Source organism: Helicoverpa zea, chromosome 20 (assembly GCF_022581195.2).
Source record: "Helicoverpa zea isolate HzStark_Cry1AcR chromosome 20, ilHelZeax1.1, whole genome shotgun sequence".
In the NCBI taxonomy this organism is placed as follows: Eukaryota; Metazoa; Arthropoda; class Insecta; order Lepidoptera; family Noctuidae; genus Helicoverpa; species Helicoverpa zea.
Genome location: NC_061471.1, coordinates 2424229 through 2449261, shown reverse-complemented (window position 1 = coordinate 2449261; position 25033 = coordinate 2424229). Strand labels below are relative to the sequence as shown.

Sequence of the window (25033 nt, the reverse complement as noted above, 5' to 3'; positions counted from 1 at the left end):
GCGTACTATGTAGCCACTTAGCCGAATGTACAGTTTAAAGTACCAACGCCTGTTCTACGGTTAGCAAAGAAACTTCGTTAAATGTATTAGCAAAGGTGAATATTTGCGCTGGATGTCGCTTTCAGGAGAATTTTCACGACAGAATTCCACACACTGTATTACGCTTTGAAAGGTACTGAAAATAGGATTTGGCGCACGAAATGGAGACAATGGTAAACGCGATGTGGGATTTCCTTTTAAATTCAGTCCCGAGAATTGGCAAACCACATATTTTGAAAGCCAATAGTCTGCTCGATATTTTGGGAACTGGTTGAATATACAGTCAGAAATAAAGGCCTTTTGGCATCTAGTGCGAGAATTTTAGTAATTCTTGTAAAAGTAGATTTAACATAAAGCAATACGAGTTTATTTTGGTACCGTTTTTTTTCGTTTGTAATTTAGAAAAAAAATATGAAATATTTTTCTCCGATTTTACTAGCTTCTTATTTTTATTTAATTCCTGTAACACTGATATTAAATCTATGCACGTTATTGTCGATAGTAATACTGAGACCTATTTCGCCTATTTTAAGGGCCTTATCTTTTCGGAAATTCTCTATCAGTAACCCCTTGAAAAAAAACAAACATGCTAACCAGCCCATCATGTTATAGCAAAAATATAGCGATTTCCAAGAACACTATTACGGCATATATTTTGTCAAGTCGGGAAAGTTTGCAAAGAGGAAATTGGTAAATCGAAGTTCGTCCGTCTGTTGGACTTGCTAAGAAAATATTCTAAATTGCTTTTGATATTTTCATAAAGTTCTTGTTTTGGTTTGCAGTGTTTTCTCTAGTTTGTGTAAATATGCGGTTTTGAAGACCTTGCTAGACCAAAGACCAGTTGGTTTTTAGTCTTTGTCTTATTTAAAAGGAGATGGTTAAAAATATAACCTAATAATTTGAATTTTTTATTAATAATTAGGTACTTTGAGTTTCCTGTATTGAATTGTATAAAGTATTAGTTTTGATTCGACATGAAAAATAACTGCAAAGATACATTAACTTTAAAGCAAATAAACAAATTCACAAACTCCAAATGGCAGGTGAAATGTTATAATACCTTGCATATCTAGATCTAAATTCAGTTGTTCACCTGTTTTACGACCACAAAACAGATAAAACATGTTTCTTAATCATTTTTGGATTACCATAAAAATAAAGGTTGTAAACAAAAGAAAATATTGACTCCTAAAAGTTAAGGTTCGTATACAATGGTGGTAGAAAACCGACTGTTTTGAATATAGCGTGTCATTGCTTTGTGACACATTGACAGAAAGTTGAGGTTACTTATACGAGGAATTAACCGTCAAATCCGTAGCGGACCCCAATCGGGGTCTGAACATCAATGTCACCGTAAGCTCGGTTTAGACCCCAATTGGGGTCTGCGAATCAGTCATACACTTTCCTAATTATTTACGCTCATATTTATTTTCTTTCCAATCAAACCACATTTGTGAGTACTAAATAAAATAACTAAATAAATTTAAATTATTTTTACGTATTCAAACCTTTCATATTTAGCATCCCGTTAGAAATATACCTTTTTAAAATCCAATCGTAATTACCGGGAATTCTGATCGAACTCGCCATGTTTGTTTACATTAGTTGTTTTTTTAAATTTGAAGACGCATAGACAAGATGGCGACGGTGATAGAAGTTTTGCATCGAATGATCCGATTCGTTAAAATAAAGAATCGATTTAATAATTTTATATTATAATATTACTAAATTGCACTTTTGTATAGGTACTTACCATAATCTGAAAATAAATAAGGAAAAGTAAAATGACTTAATTTATTTTGAAAAAAGTGCTAGAAAATCAGTGGTAGAAAATACGTTGTAGCCGGAATAAAAAAAATCTTCGGTTTTTAGGGTTTCTGAAGACGGCAAATGAAGACTTATTTTTTTCTTCGGGTGTTTTATGTGCAGGATTCCTGTAGACCTGCCAAACTTAATGGCGATTCGTTACTCCAACTTTTTAACTGAGCGGCAAAGCTATTTGACGAGAGCCGTAGTTAGGTGTAGTTATCGCAAAATTTTATGACGATTTCATTGTTTGAAAGGGCAAATAGTTCGCTGTTCATCGAAAGCTGGTCCAAGATGGAAAGATGGCCGCCGCCGACTTATTTTTAACCGACTTCCCAAAAAGGGGAGGTTCTCAATTCGACCGTTTTTTTTTTGTATGTTTGTTACGCGATTACTCAGCCATTTATTTATCGATTTTAATGATTCTTTTTTTGTTTGATAGCGTATACTTCCGAGGTGGTCCCGTTATCATCAGGTCAGGATCTGATGATGGAACCTTGAGAAATCGAAGGCGACTTTCGAAAGTTGCAGAAATACATAGGTTGAAATCTTATCACTCAGGTATTTGCCTGGTAGCACTATTCAACAGTGAAGGTTTTGAGCTGAACTGATGATGGAGACCAGTGAAGTTCGAGGGAACTCGACAACTGAATATTTAAACTTTCTCGTGTTTGTGCTTATATTATTCGTATTTACGAGGCCTCTGCAACAGTGAAGGAGATGGAGACGAGAGAAGTTCGGTTGTCGAGATCCCTCGACCTTCTCTGGTCTCCATCATCAGGTCAGCTCCAAACCTTTACTGTTTCATAGTGTTATCAGGGGCCCGATTCTCCTAATTTTACTTAAGCGACCTTCGATTGACGTTCGACTCGCTTCGACTGAGATCCAATCCCGACTCGATTACGATTGAAGCGTATGTGGCATTCCGCTATTTTTTCTTTGAAATAAACGTTTTTATCCTTTTCTGTCATTCAATAATGAATCATTTTGTCTGCAAATGATTTACGATTGCATAATGATTGTACAGCAAACTACCGTATAGACCAAAATCATCAAAATAGCAGACCAATCGCACACCAATCAAATGTCAATCGAATACGATTGGTCTTTTATTAGTAGCAGAATGCCCGATATGGTTAAAACTGCTATAACGATCATATTGCGATTCGATTTCTATTAGATTTTGACATTATTAACTTAGGAGAATCGGGGCCCAGACATACATCTGAGTGTCAAGTTATAACCTTATCTATGCTTACAATTTTCGAGAGTTGCCCTCGATTTCTCAAGGTTTCCATCATCAGATCCTGGACCTAATAACAAATATGGGGAATATACCCTTTCGACCAAAAACAAACATCCAAATTGAGAACCACCTCCTTTTTGGGATTCGGTTAAAAATATTTGGTGACTTTAAAATCAATCAATTATTATTATTGTTTCTCATCATCAAATAAGTACATTACTTTGGTAGTTACAAATTGCATTATATTTCAGAACACCAGGCTTACCCTCATCATCATCATCATCATCATCAGCCTATCGCAGTCCACTGCTGGACATAGGCCTCTCCAAGTGCACTTAGTGCACGCCACTGAGATCGATTGAAGTAGGCTAAATACCTCTATGAGCAGGCTTACCCTCCGCCGAAACAAAAATCTTAGAATTGTTCAGAAATAATATAAGAATAAATTAAAATTCCGTAATAGGTAATAAAAATTCAATTAAAGTTAAAAATTATTACGAATGACGCAACACCAAAATAAATAATACATATAAAAATTTAATGCTAAAAACTTTCATAAACTTAAATATCTTTTTTCTTAACAACAAAAACAAATTGAACCTATAATTTAAAATTAATAAATAAAATTGAAATAAGTTGCTATTAAAAAGAATATATAAAATTGGTATTCGATTATTTATAATAAATATCCGATTTAGGTATCGAATGCACACCGATGATTGAAAAAAAAAATAAAACTCTATTCCAAACTCTACTTGTCTGTGACTTTGATCTTGTAAATATTGTTCATTTTTATTGTGTATTTTATGTGCTGATTTTTTAGTTATTGAACATAAATAAGTGCACCAAATGTATTGCAATGGGTTGAAAATGTTATAAATATGACGTTTGTGTTGTGTTTGAGAAAGTGATGCGATTATTTAATGGTAAGTTTTCACCAAATTTGAAATGCCTAACTTTTCGATAGACTTAAAAACGCCGTAATTATTATATTTTTCTGAATTAACTGACCCCATTTGACCTTTGCACGTTGTTGTCAAATAAGTGAGCTCTAAAGTTATAGGTAAAATACTTCTAATCAGGCATTACGGACTTAGAATTCATGTGTTGAAAGTTAGTACAAATTTTTGACTTCCATGTCGCGATTCAAAATATCCCGCCGAATCAACGGTATAGTCATATGTCAAAATCTTGTCGAGCAGAGGGGTTAATTTATATTTTATTTACACTTGACATTATAGGTTTAAAAAGTAAAAGAATCTGATCATTTTTTTTTTGGTATTTCTTTTACACCAAAATGGACCATGAGAAGTTTCACTTTCTAAACTATTTATACCATATTTCATAAATAATTATGATTCTTCTTATTTTCTGACTGACTGCATGTACACATGCATATAAGAGTAGAACTACACGCTAAATTCGAGCCTCAATTTACTGTCTCGCGAAATTACTGCATATTTTTCCTAACATTTTATGAATAACCTTATCGTATTATCAATCAATTTAAAACTAAAATTTCTGACATAAGTTGGCCAAACTTAACCGCCGTGTGTCCAACCCACGATGCGTGAAATGCACCCAAGCTATTCAAATCAGCGCAAGCCACAAAAACAGAATTGAGATATTATGCAAATACCTGATTGTATGCAGATGGCCGATAATAGGCTACACTTAGAAATCGACGTTCAATTCTCCATAATGAGTAAGACAATAGGCTTAATAAAGCCGTTGACTATACAAGGTTTTGATCAAGATACAACCAATAATTGGCTGTTGGGTGGGCGTGGCTTAGAAATTGCACCGTGTACGGCACACAAAAAATGTTACGCTCTGCTTACTATTTGGGGTCAGGGTGGAGGTATGTAAACTTTTTTGGACGTTAGGTACTCGATTTACATATCGCTTGAGTTTGATAAACGGTTCGTGGGATATTCTGTAATTGTTTTGTTTTTTGCTGCGTTTTGAATATGGAACTTTATATTGTCATGACTGGGCTTGAGTGTACATGAGTGTATGATTGGTATCATACAAAATGGCCGCTTGGGATGTCATGCGTGAAATGATACTCGAACTATATTTTTTTTTAAATTAGGGATTGACTTTGAGGACAAATAAAAAACTTTAAAGACAAAACATATTGACAAAGAGTCAAAAGGTACTTTTCCAAACGCAACGTTGCAGCTGCTGGTAAATTAATTTCCAACGAATTCAGAAACTACACATATTCACACACATATAGTAAATACAAAGCATTTATAACAAGGTACACAAACCAAACAATTTAATTAAAATTAAAAATTAATTAACAGCATAAATAAAACAACACTTCTAGTTAAAACAATGCAATCTAATAGCGATTTTACTTTTAAAATAAAAACGTTTCGCGAGCTACTAGAGTGCTAAGCTTTTATACCAGGTCGGCTCTTGTGAAAAGTGGGGGCCCTAAACAAAGCCTTGTAAATAGTGCATTGTTCTTAGAGAGACCCCTAACAAGTTTGTGGGGTTTTCAAGATCACAATTTTATTTTTAAAGGACTGTTATGCTCGTGTTTAAAGTTAGGGTCGTTGAAAAGGATCGAGAGAAAGGTTTTTTTTTTGGGGCGAGTTTCTATTGTTTCTTTTTTTTTAGGGGGATTCAGGACCTAGGTTGATGACCTGAAAAGGTCAGGATTTTTAGATCGATAACTGTAGTAGTGTGATAACCTAGTTTTCTTATTTATGGGGAAGTTAATAGCAATTTGGAATTGAGTGTTCAAGTTCCTTAGGTAGACATTGTTCTTTTGACAGATTACGAATGTGTTTGTCTCATCACCATAAAGAGGTATGTATGGACATACAAAATAGAGTTTATTCAATTATATTTTAAGATGGATAAAACTGGATCGTTAAACAATGGAATAAATTAAACCGGCTTCCTTAATTCACTTAGCATTTTATTCGCTAAAAACCGACAATCTAATTTAAAATTCCCTCGGCTCACTAATACACAATTAAACCTTTCCCAGCATTAATTCGCAAAAAGACAGACTGATGTCTCAATCGTATTTATTTCAATTACAAATCAGCTTGAATATTCATATGCCGAAAGCTATAAGTGTGTCTAGAACGTGCGCAAGAGTGGGCCCGCCCCCCACGCTGATTGGCTGGCCAATTTTGAATTGGCCAATGGCGTTCGCGCGGGAAATGCTTGGTGTAATTTTGGCATAATTAGTCACGCATCAGAGTAGAGCGGTTGTGTGTGAAGAAAAAAAATATTCGTCTGTTTGCTGTCTGACATCCATTGTTTGGGGTCTGAGTTAGTTTATGTGCCATTGTTTTTAAAGTAATTGTTATATTGTTTGAAGACATTGAGGTATCTAGAGAAGTTATCACTGAATTAGTTTTGGTGATGTGATTAATTTTTGAGCCATTAGTTATTTATGTTAAGCATTTTTATTAATTGCTGAGCTAACACATGTTACGTTGACAGTCACATTACACACTATTTGAAAACTTAAAAGTATTTACTCAGTAGACATTCGAAACATTTGTTGTGGTGACTGCTATAACTATGAAACTGGAAGTAAAGCTTGATATAAAAACCTCGCAGGATATGATAAAAAGCGATAAGTTAAACTACCGCCGCAGTAAATAATTTCTTAGAGTCAACTCTCTTAACTTATACTAGAAAAGGTAGATCTTTCTTAACTTTCTCATATAAAACTATTCTTCGTAGAAAATTATGGAACTAGGATTATCTTTGTTACAAAGATTCTGTTTTTTAAAAAGCTTGAGGAGGTCAGACAGTCCATGTGAAATATTTTACAATCAGTTGCAACCTGTTAGACTCTAAATTCACCCTGACATAGTAAAAGGCTAGGCACATAGTAGATAATGAGAACCAAATACATACATTATTCAGCTACATAACCCAATAAACAACCTTAAGACACAACTATCCCAAACATATCAACTTAACCCACATCCAAGGGACATCCCGAATCAATGGGACCGCAGTAAATCAAGTGCCAACCCACGGAGGAGGGAAAGATAGCGGAGATGCCATAACGAAGGTAGGTCAGACGCCTTCTGTAGGTTAAGCAACGCACGGTAGGCGTGATTAGTCAGTAAAACTAACGGGACGTTTGGTTTCCTTGTCAAAGACAAATTCAAATCATTTATTTCATTTAGGCCTTCACAAGCACTTATGAACGTCAAAAATTATAAATAGGTTTGATTCTAGTTGTCCATTCCAAAAGTAGCTTCCTATGGAGAAGAACGGTTACGGCCTTGTCAAATCAAAACGAATGTGTTAATAATCAGTCTTGATTAATTTTAAAATTATAGGCGGGTTCCATAGAAGGCGTGTAAGGTGGAGCTACGTGGAGTAACGTTTCCCAAACACCGGCATTTCGGCGCGCTATTTTCTTAGAAGATTTTGCGTTATGACATCTCCGCTCTTCATTTTGTTCTCCAAGTGCCAACCCAATATAATTCGTGTTAACTCACAGAACAAACGTTATCTTCGCACAGATTACATAGAGGGCGCTGTAACCGCGGGCTACCGATTTAGCCATGTAATATTGACGTTTCACATGATTTATGAACTATAAACACTGGCAACATTGTTCTGAGTTTGGTCTTGAATAGATAGGCGTTAGATATGTGGTGGGTTCTGGGTTTTGATTTCATTGTATGGTGTGCTCTTGACTTTAAGGTCTTTGATTTGGATGAATTATTTTAAAAAGTAAGTCTTTTGATGTGGATTTGGTTTTTCATCTATGAAAAAATTATTTATGTGATTTTTTTTTCAAGATTTAGTTTGGATACATTATGTTCTAATGTTCTTATATCCTTATCCTTAATTGTTTTACTAACGAGGATTTGATGAATAACATTTTGGGTGAAGTTTAATTGGCATTCGGATGATAAATATTTTCCTCTTTTTTACGTTAAAACTCAAAACTGATTCTTGAGATTTTCCTTCAAGACTAAAGGCCTGTAATCGCAACAAAATCCACTTCAAACCGAAGTACCAATTACAGCAAAAGATTCAGGTACCACAATAACGCTAGACACGAATAACCTATCGTGCTACATATGAACCCCACAATTTTACCACATGCAGCTCCGAGTAGTCACGAAGTATCCCGAATGGTTCCGACAGAGTTCTGGTCGACTGCGCACTCGCAAGCTACAGACTAAACAGTCGGCCGACGGTTAATAAAATCTTTTACATATTATTGTATAAAAGAAAGTCGTGTTAGTTGTACTACTTATAACCGAACCGTTTAGAAATGAAAAGTAGAGGAGAGGTAGCTTACACTCGGGAGAAAAATAGGAGGAGTTTTTACCACTATCCGGGTACAGGAATCAATTATTTCAGGACGCGGTTGAAACCGGGGTCGAAAGCTAGATTTTTTTATAATCAAAATCTTGATACCAATAAATTTTTCAATCGGTCTGATACCGGCTACATACCTTGTCTTTCTAATGTGCGTTCATTCATCTTCATACTGATGTATGAGAAAGAACAAACTATCGGCCGACTAAAGGACTAAAAGTTGGTAGTCTGCGGGTACTCAAACTACGGAAGGCGGTGACTTGATTACAGATTTGCGTTCCTGCCCACTCTGTTTACGCCAGTGTGCGTTATAGTGATGCGTTCCGGTTTACGATTGCTTCATTTTGTGTGAGGTAATTTGAGACGATGATGGGAACTTTGTTTTGGTGGTAAAAAAGATATTTGAGGAGTGGTAGTGTGTGAAGTTTTTAGGTGAAACTGCTCAGTTAGAAAAACTTGTAGGTACTATTAAATTAAGAAACCAGAGATTTGAGGTAGTTGTTACCGTATAGTCAAGTGACACCTTCTTTTCTTAAGAGAACCTCTTCTGAAACTCTTCTTTTTTGGGTATTCAGTTAAAAAGTAAGTCAAACTATAAGTGTAAGTTTTTAACAATTAAAGTGATATGAAAGTGAAGATTAGTGAAGTATACAATGCAAAGAAGGTTTTTTATTATTAGCTATTTATCGATTTAAATTATTTTAAATATGATTTTGTATCCCATAAAATGTAGCGTAGGTAGTATAATTTTCAATGCTTTTAAAAATACATAAATAGCTTCAATATTTTCTCTTTAGCTAAAGCTCTGACCTACACACATCTATTCCTGGTTCACTTCCCGGTTGGTGTCATTATTTGATAGATTTTGCTTCGACAAGATTGCGTGTTCCATTCTACGTAGGCGTTCTCTTATCCCTGTCTAACCAGCTGCGGGAGAAAAAGAGATAGGCGTAGGTGTACAATTAAGCCGTAACCAAAAGTGGGACGTTTATTATTGTTTCTTATTTGTGATATTTGAAATGTTTATTTCAAGGCGGAGTGGGTTTTGTATGCGAGGGTTGTTAGAGAAATAGTGATTGAATCCTATCACTTTTTTACCCACCACGTGTCTAGTGGGTTCTTAATTTTCTTACACAAAATTGATATGGCTTTTCTCACCTTTCCCACTTACAAATATAGTTATACATAACTATTTATATACATTTCCTGCTCAGGATCTTACTATGATATAAATAAATATTTTATTTTTCCAATAAAAAAAAACAGAACACTATCATTCCTCATTGGCTGGCAAAATAAAAATAAAATAACTCAATTACATTTTATACGCCTTCGTCACTCCAAAACCGTATCATACTTTAAACCACCCTATCATTCATTCACCAAAACCCAATGACCCTTATAATCTCTTCAACATCTAATTAACAGAACGTAACTCTACTTACTGCTTTCTTGACAGCGTTAAACGCAAACTACAAACTTTTAGTCGGCCGATAGTTGTTTTGGGTTCATAAATTAGTATGAAGATGAATGGAAGTACACACGTAACAACGATCAAGTGTTTGTTCTCTACCAGAGTTACTAAAAACTATGACTGAATCCACAATTTTGAAAAAAATAAATAATTCCAACCAATTTTTAGCTGGGGAATTTGTTGCGCCACTTCTTCTTCCCACCAAAAACACATAGGAAGTGGTCAACGCATTTTGGGGGATCTTTTGAAAATTTCTGGTGTTCAAAAAGTGCTGTTTTGCAGCAACGTTTGAATAAACGATTTTTGATTTTGATTTTGCTTTTCAACCACTAGAGCAACATTCGGCCGACTATTTAGTCTGTAGTTTGCGCGTAGGCTTAGTGTCTAAATCCGACCGCCCGTCACTAGCGTTGACAAGGATATTGTGACACCGTCAATTATTTGGATATAAGATATTTTAATTTAATTTGGAAGTGTGAATTGGGTTTTTATTGTATTGGGCTTTAATTAGAATATTGAAGGAAATAATTAGGTCTTTTTGAGACTTTTTGCTGTGTATGTATAGCTGGTAATGGTTCCTGTTTGGGATACTAATTTTACTACTATCTACAGCATTGTTAAAGGCGTGTTAGCATTATTATTGTCTGCAGTTTATAACGCTTAGACTTAAGATATCATAGCTAAGGGGACTAAATACAATAGACGATGATATAGCTGTGTATTCGTGAAAATGAATCTGCAGACTAGATTAGTCAGTTGTTAGGAACTCATGAAACAAAATAGCCTGTAAGTGTAAGTTCCAAAAATGGTCCCCAAGTTCAGACAATTCAATCACTCATATAATGATCCAGTGTTTATGAAAATTAGTTCCACCAAATCCGGCTACCACGCCCGCTTTAACAACAAGTACCCGCCTTAATCTTAAGGTGACAGGTCCTCTAATCAACTTTCTCGAGCCATTGCCTTTCCGTGTATGTCTGTATGTGACGACGGCTTTGTAGGCGATTAAACTGTCAACCATTGTTGACACGCGTCGACTAAACCCGTGTCTATTGTACGAGCGTTATTTTGGTAGCTGATTTGGCTGTGCTTTTGATTTTTGAAGAATTCTTTGGGATATTGAGAGAGTAGTTGTTTTTAGGTATTAAAATACGTATTGAAAAGTGGGAAGGTGTCAATAGTTGTCTATTTTTAGGACAAAGAATATATACTGTAAGAACGTACATTGCTGCAAAGTATACATATTTTTTCTTCAATTTTCCCTAAAATCTTTTCGTTGTAGTCATCTCAGTCTCAAAAAGGATTACTGCTCGGCAAAGGACTACTCCAAACTGGGGCTTCCCCATATAATGCCTACATCCAGGCATGCGGGCTACATTTCCAACCGCACAAAATGCAAGTTAAGGACTCATTTAATAAATATGTACTATTATAAATTACACTTACTTCCAAACAAGGATGGCACCTATGAGAACTCCAACGATGAGCACGATGGAGCACAGCGCGATCACCGCCGACGTCTGCAGCGACGGCCCGCTGTGGTTGTATGCGTCTATCTTCTGGAAAACAAAAGAGATTATATGTTAGAATATCTATATACTAATATAATATTATAAAGCTGAAGAGTGTGTTTGTTTGTAACATGTTCACTCACAAACGGCTCATCGGATTCTGGTAGTAATATAGCTTGTAAATCAGAAAAATGTAAAGGGTACTTTTTAGCCCGATGCAGATCAGAAGAAAACGGGAGAAACCGTTGGCGAAAGGGTAGTGCTAAAAAAGAACAAGGTACATATATTACTTTAGAGTAGGCTGTATCCCGTCTTTATTTTGAAAAAAAAAAACTAGTAACTTAACAATTTTTTTTTTGTTTATATGATGTGACCTCATACGGTAACATCATAAAAAATTACAATCTAGCTTTAATGCTAATAAGTAATTCAATTCTGTCTTAACTTAACAAGTGTATTTTTTATCTGTTTAGTCTGGCAATTTTTCTTACAAATATCGATCATAAAATTTCATAATGTGAACACATAAAATAGTTTCTATTTGCATTTTACTAGCAACCAATAACCATATGAAATGTCTATACCATTTGGCAACATGTCAGTAATTATATTCCTGACTTCAAACAACTAAGCTTTGTAAAGTAAAAAAGTACATTCATTTTCATCAATATTACATAATATACTATGATATCTATTCATAAAATATCAATCACTTAGTAGAGTTTATCGATAATGAATATAAGTGGCTTCACAATCGATGCTGGATACGTTCCAAGATGCCTAGCTTTGTAGTTAATTTGTATTATGAGGAAAAAAGTGAAGTCTCTACATTCGCCAAGTGTAATGGAAGTTGACTGAAATATCTAGGAATTTGTGGATTGTTTGAGTAATTATGTCCTTTTAGTTGGATAGGGAAAAGAAATTAAAGAAATATTGCACAATTGTCATAGATATTTTTAATCGTATTATTTGTAAGTGTCAATATATTTTCATATGCAATTACTTACTATAAAATATTTATGAAAATGCTATAAAGATAAAACTGTTGTTTTTCAGCAGAGAAGACAGTTGTTACTGTTTGAAATAGTAAATGTTAATCAATTGAATTTTACTGAAATAAAAGTGCAAAATACCCAACAATAGAAACAGTCTAATTCTGACATATTTAATAAACTATATTTAAAAAGGTTCATTAAAATATGAATCTAAAGACTAACACGACAATCATATCAACGTTTACTTTTAAAATGACAAACCCACAATATTTCATTCAAACAGCTTTAATCTATTACTTAAAATGCATCTCAGTTAACTGTAAACCACATTAGTGGAATTAAATTTTCAACTTATCTCGAAATTTTCATTACTTATGCATTATAATATAAAAGCACTTTAGGTTTTAATTCTCTATTCTGTTAGAATTATGGTTTGATATGAATTACGTTTATATGATCTTTGCATGTCGGCCATATTGTGTTAGTGGCAGTGACTTATAAAATAGTAGCAGAATTAATTAAAAGTATTCTTTGTTTGAATTCTAAATATCTGTCAAATTAATAAACATGTTTTTTTGAGTTAGAAACGTCATCAAAATGAAATAAAATTATTGTTTTAGTTAGGTATCCCAATTTTAACAAGATTTTCGTAAAAGCACAGACATCTTTAGTTTGATACAGGTATTTAAAATTGCTTCTAATATTCAGAAGCAATTATATGACCTTGGAGTTTTATTCTTATGCTATTTTACAGAACCCTAAAAAATATCACCCACCAGACCACTGTAGGCGTTACCAAACATGCTAACAAAAATTGAAAAACACGACGGATAAATGAATAAAGAAATATGGCAGCATATGGTATGATTTTAATTCACATAATTACCATAGGCGTTAGTAGGGTAGCCAGGTGTAGGGGAAACCGGGAGGCGGGCTTATGTATTAATTTTCGGTGATATAGCGTCACGCAACCAATAGATATATTTTTTTCAAAAAGTTTTTTTCTATTAAAGGTACAATTGGTAGGCCCAATGTGTGTTATAATTGCACCTTCCTGTTATGTTATTGTTTTCGTGTTTTAAATTTTGAATTCCGCAGGGCATTGCTCTCTACTGTATCAGAAAATAAATTAATTATTATCAAAGTTACTGTAACTAAAAATACAATATGATGTGCCCTCGCTGCAAAATATGACACAGAAATATAATAAACATACTTGTTGCCATGTCAATGTCAAAAAAAAACCAGTATCTTCAAAAATATGTCAAGTACCGCGCCTAATCCAGCGAGTTGACACTCGATTAAGATTCTTTACTTTACCCTCAAGAAACCACACACGCATGAAGATGTTTTCATCAAAAGGAATTGAGTACTCAAAACCCTTCACACTTCTCCAAATTCTAACTCGACTTTTATTTTTCTCTCAAAGAAAAAACGTTGAAAAGGCTCACGTTTTTCCGTTAAGTCGCTTTCGGCTACAGGTAATGTTATTTTTCTGTTAGAAGGCAGCACACTGATTTATTTTTCAATACAATGAGTAGTGGAAGGTTGAGTGACTGTGTTGGACGTTAGCAGAATTGGCTATTATGTTTCACGGACGAAAACTCCAACAATAAAACAGATTTTCGTAATAAAAGTTTCTGGGAAATTAATTTCAAATAAACATACTTTTATTTAGTACCTACATTTCAGCTCTTTTACGTTAATACTGAACCATTAATAAACACTAAAAATGCCAGAGAATTTAATTATAAAAGCTAGATTTAAATATTAAAATTCATTCTCAATTTCAGCTCTCTTAAAATAAATTTATAGTTCGGCCATTCAGAGAATGCGTTCCTGACACGTCGCGATTGAACTGACGACGTAACTTTGCAATGGCGTTGCAGTTACGATAAAAATATTTTTGCTGGTTGTTTACCGTTTTAACAATTGAGGAGCATTAAAACAACATTATTATATCAATAATCAATGAATGTTATAATTTTGTGCCAAACTGAGTGTCAAATAACTTGGTAAACAATATTTTTCTAAATCTATACTGCGCTATTACAAGGTTATGTCAGCGGTTTATATTTTGTAGTGCTGTGCTAAAAATAACAGGCAAGTATCGTAATCTGTTCTTATACAGTTATAATATAAAATAATACCTTTTGATTTTCTTTTTACTTTTATGAAATATAAAAATAAAACTATGACCAAACCGCATTTTTATACTTAGATTAAAAATGGTAACCCCAAATGGCGTTATGGGCCGCCATTTTGTGACGCTAAAACAGTCGTCCGTTGTCGTTTCGTGCGCATAGACCACGTTTTTCAAGTGTTTTCGATCTGTTTTTATTTGATTACCCGGCTTTTGTTAGACCGAGATATCAGGATTGATTCTGTTATTGATAATAATATAATTATACATGTAGGCGAAGATGATGATGAAGACACCACCTCCTCAAGCAAATCGGAGTCTGATTAATATTCTGTTCGCACATTCAATTCAATGTACTTGTAACAAAGAATAAATAAAACAATTTTATTATATGAATATTACCTTTTTTTGGTTTCCACTTAAATAACTAAAATATAAAACAAATGATTCCGCCAATTTAAAACGAAAATAATCTTAAAATAATGCGGCGGTTCATTTTGAAGGAACGGTAACGAACTCAGTGTTATGTTGTGCCCATCACTAGTCGTGACTAACTGATAGGTGTCAGGAACGCATTCTCTGAACGGCCGAAGTATAATAAACAAATTCTCTATTTATTATATTGTAAATGAGGCATAAAAGAACCATTCAATAGATATAAATAAATGGAATGACATTATTAAAATAATTCTCTCAATAAAATTAATTCAATCTTTTCAGAAATCAAAGAGTGAAATAAAAATGAATATTACCTACAATAATAATATTGGAGTGTTGTTTTGAGTTTATTAAAAGGGGTGAGGTAAAATGTATAGTGTTATATCAGTAAGATCAGAAGGGGTCGAAATAATAATGTTTTTCTATAATTGTAATAACACATACCCCATGATTAACTTTTCGGCATTCATATTAGGTACGAAAAGGAGATGTATTACTGATATGTAAACTACGTTATTCGGTAAAATGTCCAGGCATACATATATTATGTAGTTGAGACAATAATAAATTGCCTAATAAAGGCCTATTATAAAAACCAGAAAAGTTTACTAGTTACGTAAAACAACAAAATAGTTCCAGATTTTGCAGAAATTATTTCCTTTTGTTTTTCAGTACCAAAATAATGTTAACCACATTGCGCTAAAAATATGTACAATTACAGAAATTAAAGGTATTCCCTGCCTATAATTTCTTTTTGCCCATAATGCAATTGAAATCGAACCTAAAATCCAGTAGGCTTCAAACCATTATTCATTGTACTAACGAGGAAGGGATGAAAACCACGATAATTTATTTGTATTAATTGAACAGATCATATCGCCTAGGTCCCGTATGTATAATTTATTTTTTGTGTTTTTTCTCTCATATTCTGTTTATCATTTTGTTACCCTTAATTGATTTTACGTTGAATACGTTTGTTAAATGCGGGGGCTGAGAAAAATGATGGATTTGTTTGTTTTTTTTTTTCGAAAATATTTGACATGTGGGTGTTGTGAAAATAACTCGTGTTCATATGGATGAATTAAATTAACTTTTTATGAGAAATTTTCCCTTCTACGTTGAAACAAACGCCTACACAATGCAGAAGTGGGTGTTTGTTTATTTTATTTCCTGCAAAAGATATTAAAGACAAAAAGTTGTCCATGCTATGAACTTTAGAAAAAATACGGAACAAGCAAAAAATACAAAACTAAATCCTTAAAATAATACTGATCAATTGCGATCCAAGATGAACAGGTCCCGGAGTCAGCGGCATATACATAAAAACTTTACGACTAGGGTTGTCATTATAAGGTTAAGGTAATCCTTCCAAAAACTCAAAGGTTAATACTACAATTTACCAGCAAAAGACAAAAACCCAGATTTTTAGTACCACTGAGCGGAACCCATTCAACAAAGGTAGGTATGTATATGTAGGCCTTTACATTCGTCTTTTTGGTATCTTTGATATTTTCGAAGGTTTGACAGCCCTATTTAATACTGATAACAATCTAAGCGCATGTCCCCAGAATGCATTAAGGCTGAAAAAGGGTCGTCCATTTGTCAAAATGTGGCAGTATCAGACCGGGAATCCGTCATCGGCTCCGGGACAATATATTGGGCATATCTCACAGAATCTAACAAACAATATCTTGGAATAAAAATCTGGTAAGCGTGATCCCATCTTATGTTCAGAACCTTAGCATATTCTGACCATTGGTTAGATGCAATCGGTGTTTTTTTTTCTACGTTTATATCGCACGGCAATTTGTTACATTCTAGATTCTTTGACGCAGATAAATACCTACTGTATTTTGATTAACTACGCATAGAATTGATTAGTTATCTATTCTATAAATTTTAGTTAAGTTCACGCCATGCCTCAGTAGGTATCCTGTGTAGCAAATAAATTCGTACATAGATTTCTAAGAGCAAGTGACAGAAATATAATTCCTAAGATTTGATTGCCATTTAAAATCTATTTTGTGCCAAATTATTGGTATATAACTTTTCAGTGTCATTCACACCTAATCGAGAAATAACTTCTTAATACGCAAAAATATGAATGTTATTTAAAAAACAGTAAAAATGGTTCTAAAAATTTGACTCAACCAACACGGAACCCCAAAACTCCCAAAATTATATTCAGTAAGCTGAGTCTGTTTATCTGGTTGTCTATCTAGCGACGGTAGCCGATTCGTCAATGCCCCTTCTTTAATTAATAAAAGACTCTTTCTTTGAGAGAAAAAAATGAATGAAAACCTTTAATTAATTTGGGTCGGCCGAAGTTTCGTAAATTATGATCATCGGTCGCCCCTTAAGATTTGCAATGGTAAGGTATTTCGGAGTTTTTTGGTAAGGGTAACTGAACTTGTTGAAAATACTGGAGCAAGTTTTTTAATGAAAAGTGTTAAGTATTCAAGGAGAAATGTGTGATGTTTTGTTTTTTGACGTGAATTTTTAAGACGAAAGTGAATGACTTTTTGACGAAAAATTAAAACACTTTGGCTACTATTTAGTCTATCTCTATACAGTCATAACAAATTGCTTACACAATACAACTACTTCCTACATATCTTTAAAACAAACTACACAACGAAACAACAAAACGGGAACACTAACAAAAAATACAAAAAGAAGAAGAAAAATTATTTAAATAATAACTTGTCTGGATTTACATACGGCCTTTTGGAGAAAGACGTAGGCACTCTGAGTAGCCGCACACTGCAAACTTTTAGTCGGCCGATAGTTTGTTTGGGCTCATAAATCAGTATGAAGATGAATGTTAGCACGCATGTTACAAAGATCAGGTCATCTGCTGGGTACCAGTGCTTTACAAGGAGCGACTGCCCTATCTGACCCCCTCAACCCAGTTACCCGGGCAACCCAGTACCCTTGGTTAGACTGGTGTCAGACTTAATGGCTTCTGACTACCCGTATCGACTGCCAATGATGTTCCATGACAGCCTACAGTTTGACGTTCCAAAGATTAGGTATTTAGCCGGTAGGTATCAGAATGATGACTCGGCTCAAGAGTTTCTTTAAAAAATGTTTGCCATTAATCGAGGCAACTGTCGGCCGACTGTTTAGTCCGCAGTGTGTAAGGGTATTCTTAGTATATTATGCGCATATTTAACAAATGCTGTCTCATTGTGAACAATTAGTGTTCTATGTTCTTTGTTTAAGGCATTCGTTCCTGCACGGTTCAGAAGGATAGCGGATGAGTTCAGTGAATACGCTTTTGTGATCATTTTGGTTTTAGAGTTAAAGTTAAAGATAAGTTGGGGGTGAATTTTATGACTAAAAGATTACTATTAAGTACGTCATGTACATAATATACCAAAGATAACGTGAAATTGGTCCAAATGGCAATTTGATTACTAAAAATGGTTCGATTATCGTTATAGTTAAATAGTGCAACTCATCGTTTGCAAAAAATAAAGTGCCTTTTCAAATGGTATCAATTTTAATACCTAAATAAAATATTAAAGTACTCTACATTCGATAAATAAGCACTCATGCAGTAAATTTAGAGCCCAGTATAATAACTATGCAAATATTGATTCGGCTTAATAGATAGCAGTACAGGCCGGTATCCGGGCCTGTCAATATACGCCGTACTGTTTGTATGCAATTAATCTATTTATTTGCTGATTATTATTGTATATGAGTAGTACAATTAAGTTAGGCGGTGTTGTGAATAAAAATGTTGGTCTTGTAGTAAGACCAACATTACTACAAGACCAACATTTGACAACAACTAATCTGGAGAGATGAGTTGTTTTGAAAGATTTGTATTTGGTTTCTTCCTTAAATTATCATGGATAATGAAAAAATATGGTAAGTATACCAGATTAAGCAATCTTATAATTCAAACGTACTAAATTAAATTGAGGAATAAAGAATACAAACTTCAGATTGATAACCTTGTCCTTTTTGGGAAGTCGGTTAAAAACATATTTTTTAATAAATCCTAGTCACATACTAATGACACATCTAGTCACACATACCTACAATTTTGTAAAATAAAGTCATTTAAATAACCAATCGGTTCCGAATGGTTTCCCATGAAGTTATCTTTCGACGCTAAATACTTTCCGATAAACTTAGACCACCCGACGATTCTACGAAGGGTGACGAATCTTGAAGAAACTTGTTTCAAAACAACTTATTTTCCTTGTAAAATAGGTGTCGATCTACAAGCAACACTTACGGCCTATAATGCACCTTATACTACCCTAACACATTCAAAATTGAACCTTACACAATAACGGGGAAGGTTTAAAGTCAATCGGTAAAAGTCCGCTGGCAAAATTTGCGATCCTACGTGAATTCGTCAAGACATTTTCTCAAACATGGTAATTAAGACCTTATCTTAAGGTGTATACGGTTAATTTTTGATTGAAGATTAAGTCAGCTACTAAGCGCCATGTCAGGTCTGAATTAGGTATGAAGTTGATATCTTAATTATATTGTGGGATAGACTAACCGCTGAATCAAGCGCTGATTCTTAGAAGTGATATCGTTAACATTTAAAACAACTTAATTTTATAGTGTATCCTATAAAATTCCCTTGTTTTAGGTGTCGGTTGAGGTGGGTAGCTCATTATAAAATATTTAAACCTTATACCTAAGTATATCCGCCAATTTTACGGACAGTAGGTTTGATATCATTGTTTCTTTTTGTTTTATTTGTATCGATAAAATTGCGATCCGGACACCCAGTGTGAGGTGTCGGTTATTACTAAGTAATTACTAAGTCGTTGATATCTTAATCATGTATTTATTTTAGATTGTTGAGGGTTTGACAGACCGCAGAGATTTCGCGCGGTAGGTGAGCTTGTCGACTTGTTACTGGAATTCGTGAGTCAGAGGTTTTATTCATAAAGTCATCGAATTAAAATTAAACACTGAAGATATAATATTATGAAGATAGAATATAATATGGAATTACCTTTGTGATCCTCTATTTACCTATAAACTGTATTGTAACTTAACAAAATGCGTATTTAGAAACATTGACCATGGAGTTTCTTGTCGGCTCTTCTCTATAGGACCAACTCCTTGGAACAGGGCAACTCGCATTAGGTACTTTTAATAAGAACTTATCTTAGGTCTATCTATAATATAAAAATGAATCGCAAAATGTGTTGGTAAGCGCATAGCTCAACAACGCCTGGACCAATTTGGCTAATTATTTTTTTGTTGTGTTTGTTATTGTCAGGAGAAGGTTCTTATGAAAAAAAATAGGGTAAAGTAGAGAAATCAGTTGACGGGAGCGAAGCCGCGGGCAAAAGCTAGTTTGAAATAAAAAGAAATCATTTTGTCTTGCAAGCAGCTTTTCATTTGTTTGGTCAAAGACTTTGAATGTTAAATTAAGGATATCTTAAATTGGCACTTACTGGCTTTTTCTTAGTTGCCATAAGTAAGCAATACTAAAACAAATATAAATATTGTAATAAGATTTATGTAAATAACTGGAATATATTTTTAAAGACCCGATCTTGTTTGTGATTTACTTTATTTATTAAATTGAAATTGGAGTATCTAATATAATATCTTATTTATACAAAAATAAATGTTTAAACATAAACTTTTGCTCATGTTGCTTGAATGGTTGCCAATAAGTTTATGATAATGCCTAATAAAGTAGCCTAATAAGATCGATATAACGATTTATTTGGGCTATTTAAATAAATTAAGTAATATGCCTATAATTATTTGGAAAGAGGTTTATAAGTTTACTCTATCTTTTACATATAAAAACTATAACAAATATAACATCAATTTAGATATTTTACATAGAGATAAAATTAATCATTAATTTTTTTTTTAAATCTTAAGTGTTTTAGGTCTTCCACTTAACAATTTAACAGTTGATGACGTTATAATATTTAGGATATTTTAACGAGGGAACTATCTAGAAAACCCTTTTTTGAACTACGTACTCATAACATACCGTACCAAAACTTAATCAATTCAATCGTAAAAGAAAATTCTTTTATAATCAAAAGTGAGGATTCACTACTACACACACAAACAGATGAACAGACAACCCAAAACCTAATGTATTTGACGACAAACACAAACAAAGATTAGCATACAAGACTACATAAACCAACAAATTTTCAAGTCATTACCGTACCGCTATTTAAAAGAAGGAAATCACACTATTCATGAGAAAGTTTGTATGTGTGTATGTTTGTTACTTTTTCAAGCGAAAACTACTGAACGGATTTTGATGAAACTTGGATGTAATATAGCTTACTAGCTGTTTTCCCGCGGTTTCATCCCAGTCCCTTGGGAACAAATTAAAACCTACCCGGATAAAATATAGTATTTATTTACTTACTTTATTACTAGGGAATAATCTATCTTCCTAAAAATGAAAGATATTTTTGAATCGGTCCAGTGGTTTCGGAGCCTATTCGATACAAACAAACAGAGCACAGATGTATATTAGTATATGTTTAGTATAACTTTTAATTCAAGTGTGGTAACTAGTGACCTGGCTTTTTTTGTGCTGCTCATAGAGGTATTTAGCCTACTGCTATCACGCTGGCCAGACGGGTTGATAGAGGGTTTTTTTCGAGTTTCAGTGACCTGAGGACACGGGTGAAACCGAGAGAAAAAGCTAGCTTAATCTAAAGCTTAGAGAAATCCCACACAGATGTTACTATCATAGTGTCAGTATTTCGAAACAGGTACAGTTATCTCGCGAGATTCAGTTTTCCGACTGTTTGCTGACAAACTGACAAACCAACAAACTCACAAAGCCGTGTAGGTACTAAGAATTTTAATTTCTTTAGTTTCTTGGAAAAGATTAAACGAAGTTTGTTTGAATGAGGATTGTGGCATCTGTGGTCTGAGATTTTTGGGTGATGCAACTGTTTTTTAAGGTGTTGATATAGGATCGCATTAACTTTTTGTGAAGAATGTTTTGTATAAGTACTTAGATTTTATAGAAGGTATAAAAAAAAATACCAATCTGTAACAACTATACCTGTAGAAAGCCAGACGGTGCGAAAATTACCGTTTTATAGAACTATTTGTGAGTATGTATTTAATTCAAATAAACAATTTTAGTAGTAAGTAAATAGTTTTTGTGTTTAAAGAAGATTAAAGTCTACTGTACACAAACTTGAAAGTAATTAATTCGTAAATAAACTTCATTTACTTTCTGATTAATTATGTTTTATTGACGCTAACATAGTCAATGTGGTTTATAAATCTTATATGAACTGAACTAATCCTAAGATAAAACATCTGTACCACTTTCTGGATCTCTAATTAAATATTTACCAACTTTAAAAAATAGAGGACTATATTTATTCATAACCAAAACAAAACTCAACGGGAGATCAGATTAGATAAATATATTGTCAGACGTTGAAAATGATCGTATAAAATATTCAAGTTTCAAGAGAGAATTTTTAAAGACTCCTATGTTAATCCCGGTAATCCTATGTAATGTCGGTTTGCCCGCTTTTATTAGTCCCAGAGATAAGGATTAATTAAAAATGGTGTATAAAGAAGTCTGACTGTTTAATTGTGGAACTAAGTGTGAAGATAAAGTGAGATACTACGGTCTGTTTAAACTAAACATACTAGGGATTAGGGCAGATGAAGTTTTAAATAAGATTAACTTTAAATATAATGTAGTTTATCTGATTCTTAATGAGGGCTGTCAAAGTTAAAGAAAATGTTTGATATTCTTAAAAAGCCTCATTGGTTTATCCAAAGCTTTCTCGAGCTTCCAAGCTCGAGTTAAACTTGGAAAAAGGGCACAGAAATTAAGATGATGATGACCTTAAAATTTGTGATAAGAAAATAGTATAAACACTTACTGGTTCCGTGTCGCAAGTCTCCAAATCAGGAATAGGATCGTCCCCGCAGTAATACTCCGCCTGCAGGAACGGAGGTCGAGGAGGCGGCGGCAGCAGGAACTCCGGCGGAGGGCCAAGACAGTCGCACTCCGTCAAATCCGTGGGTTCTATCTCCCACATCGCGTAATCTAACTTAACACTACTCACAACCTTCTCACTGATATCACTATCACTTAAATAACCACTAGTATCACGTTTGTCGCGTTTCACTTCATTTGAAGTTCTCTCTTTGATTAAATTCGCTATGTAAAGTTCGTCGTCCACGTCGCTCCATACGTTTTTTCTAACCTCCTCATCTTCTGATATATCTTCTAGTGAATCGGATAGTGGCGCTATAACACTATCGCTGACTCTGTCTCCGTGTTCAGAGTTTTTGTTTTTTGCAACTGTACTTCCAAGAACATTTTGTTTTTCTCTTTCACTGTCAACATTCAAGTCACGAGCTTGCTTATATTTGTCGTTTCTATTGAAACCATTTTGATATGTCCAAACAGCGTACGACGACGCTTTAATTGGACTCCTGTTGTACCTTTCGGCCATACGCAGTTTTCTTTCAAGTTATCTGCAACAATAAAAACATATTTTAATATGAGGTTGAGATTGAAAAGCTATTACGGCTAAACCAATTTGTTATCTGACGGACGACGTATCGATTTTACAGTGGTATCAAACTACTTATTATTTAATAGAAGAGCTAACACCTCATTTTGTATAACAAAGCAGGCGCAATTAGAACCTACCATTGGTGTGAGCACAATGGACGAGAGAGTAGTGTCGATATCATCGGGTGCTATGTCCGCTGCTTATTTTAATTTATTTTTTATCGCATCAAATTGGATGGACGGGTTTCTAGCTATGCACTCGGTATTCCGCCGCTATCGAGATGTACCCGTCACTGAGGCGGATTCGAAAGTTTAAAGTTCATCGTTTTTTGATATTTAATTTCGATCACAGTGAGGTTGAGTGTAGGCGAATAAATTGGGTATTGATTTCTTATTTTGCTGGACCAATTTTGAATAACGAGATAGCACGGACGGAAAGTATTGAGCGTGATTTATTACTAGCATGAGTGTGGTTTTTAGTACAGATTTAATAGCTGACATATTACGGGACATTATTTAAAGCCGCATTCAAAATTCAATTGTTAGAGGAATGTCATTTGCAAACTATTATTCCTCATACGAGAATGTCCATAAAATAACCATTTATCATAGAAATACAATAAAGATATTTATAGTTTAAAACCACTTAAATACACATAAACGTTAACGAGAAGGAACAATATTTTTCAACAAACATTTCCGCGCTCGTTCAAATGTTTTTCGATAGAGATGTGCCGTGAGTACGCAATTATGCATGCGTAAGGCGTTTCTAAGGAGGTACCGCAAGATTGCGAGGTCGTAGGGTCAACAGCGTCAGATAACCCGAAGGTACCAGCGAATAAAATATTGAGAGGTGTTATGGCATACAAAACAGGGTTTTAGATGCGATTTATGAATGTTTAAAGTACCGTATGAATAGAAACTCTGAAAGCGAATAATATAAGCATTCTTTTTCTCATGATTGACACTGATTCTCTTTATAATTTTATTTCTTTTGTTATTTCATTAATGATTTCTCGATTCAACATGGCAGTATCTTTGTTTCATGTCCCAGTTTTTAATAAGGTTAATGAATGATGTACTTATGTGTTGGCCATTTTGTATTCATCGTTTAGTAATTTGGCTTATGTTGTATTTCATGAACAGTTTTTAAATTGCGCTTATATTCATTGTGCGTCTATTATCGCGTGAGAATATATTGAATGGTTATTTAATTCAAATATAACTTTACGACCTCCATTCTATCTACAATAGTATTATAATCACCAATGATTTCGAATACGTTATCTTCACACCTTACCTGTCCATTACACATTAAAACATCATTTTCTTTTTGCATATTCATTGCAGTCTATCAGTGTACACCATTCAAGGCGTAATCTTCGATACTCCACGTCTCATTAACATTTGGCGCGCTCAGTGGCCACTCGATAGCTGTCAGAGGTGCCTTGACAGCGATACAATACTCGACAAGAGCCCTTAAGGAACTTAACGAACCCATTCTATAGATTTTCTCACGTGAATTATTA

The 25033-nt window shown here is 34.0% G+C and overlaps 1 protein-coding gene across 4 annotated transcripts in view; it reads right to left on the bottom strand.

The window, feature by feature from the left end:
- LOC124639995 overlaps positions 1–25033 on the bottom strand; it is a 190284-nt gene that overhangs the window by 10971 nt on the left and 154280 nt on the right. For all 4 annotated transcript variants that reach the window (XM_047177545.1, XM_047177544.1, XM_047177548.1 and 1 more), the window contains 2 exons: positions 22864–23464; positions 11337–11449 (listed from right to left, as the gene is read on the bottom strand). In XM_047177545.1, the coding sequence (XP_047033501.1) occupies positions 11337–11449; positions 22864–23442 (692 nt within the window). In that variant the 5' untranslated portion in view covers positions 23443–23464. The remainder of the gene's footprint in view (positions 1–11336; positions 11450–22863; positions 23465–25033) is intronic.